General features: G+C 36.0%; 1 protein-coding gene across 1 annotated transcript in view; it reads right to left on the bottom strand.

The window, feature by feature from the left end:
• The window catches only part of HTR2C (5-hydroxytryptamine (serotonin) receptor 2C, G protein-coupled), a 157,415-nt gene that overhangs the window by 142,726 nt on the left and 8,071 nt on the right, over positions 1-6,618 (bottom strand). The window contains exon 2 of the mRNA XM_006901580.1: positions 5,397-5,710. Coding sequence (XP_006901642.1) covers positions 5,397-5,710 — 314 coding nt within the window. The remainder of the gene's footprint in view (positions 1-5,396; positions 5,711-6,618) is intronic.

Here is a 6,618-nt window from a genome sequence, read left to right on the forward strand (position 1 = left end):
TGTTCATTAAAACTAATAAAATTTAATAATAATAATAATAATAATAATAATAAATATCAACAAGATGACTAATAATGTTGAATGTCTCTTAAAGGCTTGTCTGATCTTCCTTCTTGGTGAAAGGCTTGCTAGCTCTGGTGTCTATAATCCAAAGAGATTTGTGCTACTGTCCCAACAGTGGTGCTTCTTTAGTAGTTTGAATCTACCAGAGGCTCTGTGGACCAAAGATGGGCAATCTCCTATAGCCTCCCAAAACCCACTGGATGGTCAACTGTGAGTAGGTTCCAATTCGACAGCAATGAATTTTAGTTTGGTTTAATTGCCACTTTAAAAAAATATGAGAAATTCTTTAAATGCCATAATTCTAGTTGCAAAAGAATGAAAATTGTCCTCCAAAAGATATCTGCAACCTAATCTATAGTACGAATATGGCCAAAAAAGAAAGCAAAGATCTTAGAACATGTAATTAAGGATTTTCGTGGACTATCTGAAAACCAAATCCACTGCTTTCAAGTTGATTTTTATGCCTGGGGTGGGGGGGGGTGAGGGAGGGGTCCTCTACCGTTCTTCTGAGATTGTAAAACAAGTGGTGACTCCCAAGTATTTTCCAAGGAGAAGCTGCTATATCCAACGCTCTACTTTTCAACTAGCTGTCTAACATTACTCCTCCAGAGTTCCTGGACTGAGTGGGTCCTAAATGCCATTAACTGTATCCTTATATGAGAGAGGCAAAGTAAGGTTTCAGAAAGATGAAAAAACAATGCTGTTTTTGTTACAGTGATGTAGCCACAAGCCAAAGAATGCTAGCAACTGCCAGGCGCTGGGAGAAGCAGAGAATGGATTCATCAGAGCCTATGGATGGAGCAAGTCTATGTTAAAGGCCACTTTTAGATTTCTGGCCTCCATAACTGTAAGATAATCCATTTCTCTTTTCCAAGGTACACACATACGTGTGCGCACGCACGCGCGCGCACACACACACACACACACGAGTTCACTGTCATTGAGTCCATTCTGACTCACAGCAAACTTACAAGTCAGAACAGATCTGCTCACAGGGTTTTCACAGCTCTAAATCTTTATAGAAACAGACAACCTCATCTTTCTCCTACAGAGCAGTTGTTCTATCTAGTAAGCTGCCTAACACATTACCCACAGCCTCACCAAGGCATCTTTAAGCCACCACGTATGTGGCAATTTGTTTCAGCAGTTGTATGGCATTCATTTACTCGTCCTTTGTCAGATATGTGGCTTAGAGCCAATGAGGGAACTTCATTTGCAAGTGTAGAATGATTAAAAATGAGAAACAGTTGAAACATCCAACAATAATTGGAATGTAAGAAGTATGAATCTATGAAAATTGAAAGTAGTCAAAAGTGAAACAGAATGCATAAAGACCAACATCCTAGGCATTTGGGAGCTGAAATTGACTGGTCCTGATCATTCTGTTTTAGACAATGGTATGCCATTCATCAGCAGAAGGAACATTTCAAGATCCACCCTGAAGTACACTGCTATCATTGATAATATCCATACATATATAAGGAAGACCTGTGACTATCGCCATTATTCAAGTGTATACGTGAACCATTAAAACCAAAGATTAAGAAACTGAGTATTTATAACAACTTTTGCAGTCTGAAATTAACAGAATATGTAATAAAGATGTATCAATAACAACTAGTGACTGGAAGGTGAGAGTTGGAAACAAAGGAGAACAGGTAATCTGAAAATATGGCTGTAGTGAGAGAAATAAGGCCAGAGAATGTGTGACAGAATTTTGTACAAGTAACTTATTTATTACAAATGACCTCTTCACAAAAAAACATAGAGGGAGGCATATGAGCCTCACCTGTTGGAAGAATTATATCCAGGATAGAGACAGTAGAGAAGATAATATTTTCAGAACAAGGGCAAGTGACAACTAAAGAAAGAACCATCTATTGCTCATATGCAAATCCAAATTGAAGCTGAAGAAAATGAAAAGTCCACCGGAATCAAAATAGAACCTTGAGATTATCCTACCTGAATATAAAACCCATCTCAAAAACGCATTAGATGCATTGAACACTAATGACTGAAGATCTGAATAGTTGTGGCATGACATCAAGAACATCAGACACGAAGAAGGCAGAAGATCATTAAAAAGACAGGAAATACAAAAATGGATGCAAAAAAAAAAAGACTGAGAATTGCTCTAGAATGTAGAGCAAATCAAGGGCATATCAAGAAGATAAAGCAAAGTAGTACAATGGAATGTTCAATGACCTGGAATTAGAAAACCAAATAAGAATAACATGTTCAGTATTTCAAGTATTTCAGCATTTCAAGCTGAAAGAACTGAAGAACAAAATCAAACCTCAATTTGAAATATGTAGGGATTCTATTATGATACTGGAAGCATCAAAAAGTTGAAAGAAATACATTGAATCACTGTACTGAAAAGAATATTTTATATATCTTGACTAGTTACTCTTCTATTCTTACAATAATAGTCTTAGGTAGTATTTACCCTTAGAAAACTGAGTTCACTCCGCAAAATGCTCCCCCAAATCTCCCATGGTACACAGTATTTTACAAAATTGTTGTTCTTTAGTGTTTCATTGTATTCTATTGTGTGAATGTATCACAATTTCTCCACCCATTCGTTTGTTGATGGGCATTCGTGCAGTTTCCATTTTCTTACTATTGTGAATAACAGTGAATAACAAACATTGGTGTACAAATCTGTGTCTCAGTACATGAATGAAATACAATGCATATGAATTAGTTTATGTAAACTTTTTTAAAAATACAAAAATTAATAGGTCAACAATGGACCATTTCAGGAAGTACCATATAATCAAGAACTTTTGGTACTGAAAGAAGTTCAAACTGCACTGAAGGCACTGGCAAAGATTAAGGCTCCAGGACTTAACAAAATATCAATGAGATGTCTTAATAAACAGATACAACCCTAGACATGCTTATTCATCTATGCTAAAGCATTCTGAAGATACTTGGCAACAGACTAGAAGAGATCCCTACTCATGCCCATTCAGCAAAAAAGAACAATCCAATGGAATGCGGAAACTGCTGAAAAATATCTTTACTGATGCACACAAGTAAAGTCATGCTAAAAATTCTTCAACATGACTGGAGCAATTATACATCAACCGAGAACTGCCAGAAATTTTAGTTAAATTCAAAAGAGATCTTGGAACTAAGGATCTCATTGTTGGTGCCAAACGGGCTTATTTGAAAGAAGAGAATATATTTTAAAAAATGCTTACCTGTATTTTCTTGATAATTGTTGTTTGCCATAGAGAAGAAACTGATCAAATGAAGACGATAATGTGAGACAAAGTATAATATCTAAATTTCCCATTAAACCAAACTCAATGAGTTGATACCAATTCATAAGGACCTACAGGGCACAGAAGAACTAGCCTTCAGGATTTCTAAAGATGTAAACTTTACTGAAGCAGATCATGTATTTTTTTTCCTTCTCATGTTGTGTTCACAGGAATTCTTATCTAAATCACACTTTCACTTTATCTGAATAACATTTTCATACATACTTTTGGAGTTTCAGTGTGACCAAAAACTTACTGAGCTGGTAAAATGTTCATATTTTGAAGTTTAACTCAGTCAATATAAGAAAACAGTGTTTTCAGAGCATATTGTTAATGAAATGCCTAGTACTTGTTACTATTGTTTACCTAGTACAGCAAAAATTTTCTAAATGCCACGAGAAATTATTTTCTACATACATTGATATTTTTTAGGATTTGAGAAGTTTATATACTCTCCATATTATTCCATTTAGTGTAATCCTGTTATGCATGCCAGGGACAGAGAGTCAATTTTCATTCCTTTGTGAGATGAGCATATCAGCAATTCAATTTAAATTGGGCTGTCTAATTTCCTAGTAAAGTTTTGTAGTACTGTGTAAGTGATTTTTTATTGTTAGACATAAATATTAACTATTAAAAACTTACACAGATACAGCTGCAAACTAAATGAAAAATGCTAAGAAATCATACACACAGATATATCTTTTATAATCAATATATTGAAAATGTTCAAATTTTATGGTGATATAAAATTACTTATAAAATAACCTGATAAAATAATGAATTATACACTGCATGAGGAAGAATAATAATTGTTACTGAGTGTCTCCTTTGCACCAACCACTTATTTTGGAAAACTTTAGATTTCCTTTAGTAAGTAATCCTAAAGTGATTATATAACCTACGGCTGTTTTAATGAACCTGATCTCCCCTTCTCCAAGCTGATATTTGATTTGGCAAAGCTTCGTTTCACATACTTTGGGCATGTTGCTAGGAGAGGCTAGTCCTTATAAAAGGGACATCATATTAGGAAAGGAGGATGGTTGGCAAAATTAAGGAAGACCCTCAACAAGATTGATTGATACAGTGACTACAGCAATAGGCTCAAGTGTGTCAGGGATGATGAGGATGGCACAGGATTGGACAGGTTTCAGATCTGCTGTTTATAGGATCTCAATGAGTCATACTTGGCTTAAGGACATCTAACAACAATAAAGTGAAGTGGTCTTGATTATCTTACTCAAACTGACCACTGCCAGTCTATCTCAACTCAATAATGCTTAGAATGTCGATGTTCATAGGTTCCATTTGAATTTTTCACAACTTCTAGTCAGATCAGGAAATATAGTGCATTGAAAAATTTAGCAGGCAGGGACCTCTTCTAAGGAGAAATGGTGTCCATATGTAGACTGATGCAGACCATGGTCTTTTCAATCACTTGCTATTCTTTTTAAGCTGGACAATGAATAAGGATCAAAGAAGATTGATATCCTTGAGTTGGAGAAAAGTACTGAATATCACATGAATTGCCAAAGTACAATCAGCTATATCTTGGAGAAAGTAATACCAGAATGCTCCTTGGAGGCAAGGATAGTGAAGCTTTGTCTCACATACTTTGGATATGTTGTTAGGAAATGTTGGAAAGGGACACCATACTTGGAAGGGCAGAGGGTCAGCAAAAGACAGGACAACCCTCGATGAGATGGATTGACAAGTGTCCCAAAGATGTTGAGGATGGCAACTCTATCACACCCTATACCTAATAATTACAATTATATATAGTACCAGGTAAATGTACTGTCCAAAATTCAGTATGTGGGATGATTCTTTAACCATCCCTTCCCATATATTCTAAGACATTGTTATCAAATGGCATTGGGCAACTATGTAAGATTTTGATACAAAATGTGAACTTCTGTTGTTTTCTTTAGCAAACATATTCAAGTTGTTATTACAATTTGATTGTATCTTAATTTTCCTACAAATTAAAAAAAGAACTTTATGAGTGCTTATTCTGGCACCTCTTACAAATTTTGACAGAAAAAATGGAATCGTACTTACCATAAAGAATTGCAAGCAGAGAGGGTGGCATGACAAGTAGTCCCACCAGCATATCAGCAATGGCAAGGGACATTAAGAAGTAATTGGTGGCATTGTGCAGTTTCTTCTCCATGCTTACTGCCATGATGACAAGGATATTGCCACCTATTGTCATGACTATTATTATGACGATTGGAAGTGCTGGCCAGTTTTGTACCCCGTCTGGAAATTTCAAGCGTCCACCATAGGAGGTATTAAACATGTCAGTTACTAGAGCTGAAACCGGGCTCACTGAAATATCATATTGCCAAACCAATAGGCCAATTAGGTGCACACTGAAACAAAAAGGAAGAAAAAGAAAATAAAACACCCAGTCAGATATATATTATCTTGCTTCTCCTTCAACAATCATCATTTCTATGGTCCCAATTAAATGTCAGTATTTAATTTTTTATTGAGAGAATATTAACAGAGTTGAATTGCTTATTATAAATCAGACACTTTATTTACTGATTATCTATGCATAAAGGGGCTCATGAGGTCTGTATCCAATTATAGCCATTAAATATATGGAAATATTGAGGTATGGGGAGTTTAAACAACCATGCATGTGACATGTTCATGCCTCTCTGGCTCTGAGACATCTTTAAAAACCTTGGAGGCAAGGAATTATAGACCACAGTATTACTTTATATTAGCTAATAGACTGTCCTTTACAATCTCAAATTATTAATTTCTGGAGCCCTGGTGGCCTAGTGGTAAGAAGCTGTGCTGCAATCCCCAAAGCAGGAGGGTTTGGATCTACCAGCTGCTCTGAAGGAAAAGGATCTCCTCCCTTGTGATTTACTGCCTCTGAAAATCCACTGAAGTGTCAGCTACTAAGAGGGTTCTGACTAGACAGCACACAACAATAGCAACAATACACCATCTGAGATAGTTGATAACAGAATGAAAGGAATGTTTGGTGTTTTGTGTGTGTGTGTTCTTGGTTTTTTGTTGTTGTTGTTTTGTTTTGTTTTGTTTTAGGATTAAGAAATCTAACAAGAAAACTAACTAGAAGAGGGTCAAGGACTGCAGCCTTCAATATGGATTCAGGCTCAATGTCAAGACAACAAAGATTCTCACCACTGGATCAATTGGCAGTATCAGGATGGATGGTGAAGAGATTGAGATTGTTCACAGCTTTTTTGTGCTTGGCTCCACAGTCAACACTCTTGACACCAGTAGCCAGGAAATTAAAAGA

This window comes from Elephantulus edwardii, unplaced genomic scaffold (assembly GCF_000299155.1).
Source record: "Elephantulus edwardii isolate Elephantulus edwardi_28Jun2011 unplaced genomic scaffold, EleEdw1.0 scaffold00336, whole genome shotgun sequence".
Classification (NCBI taxonomy): domain Eukaryota; kingdom Metazoa; phylum Chordata; class Mammalia; order Macroscelidea; family Macroscelididae; genus Elephantulus; species Elephantulus edwardii.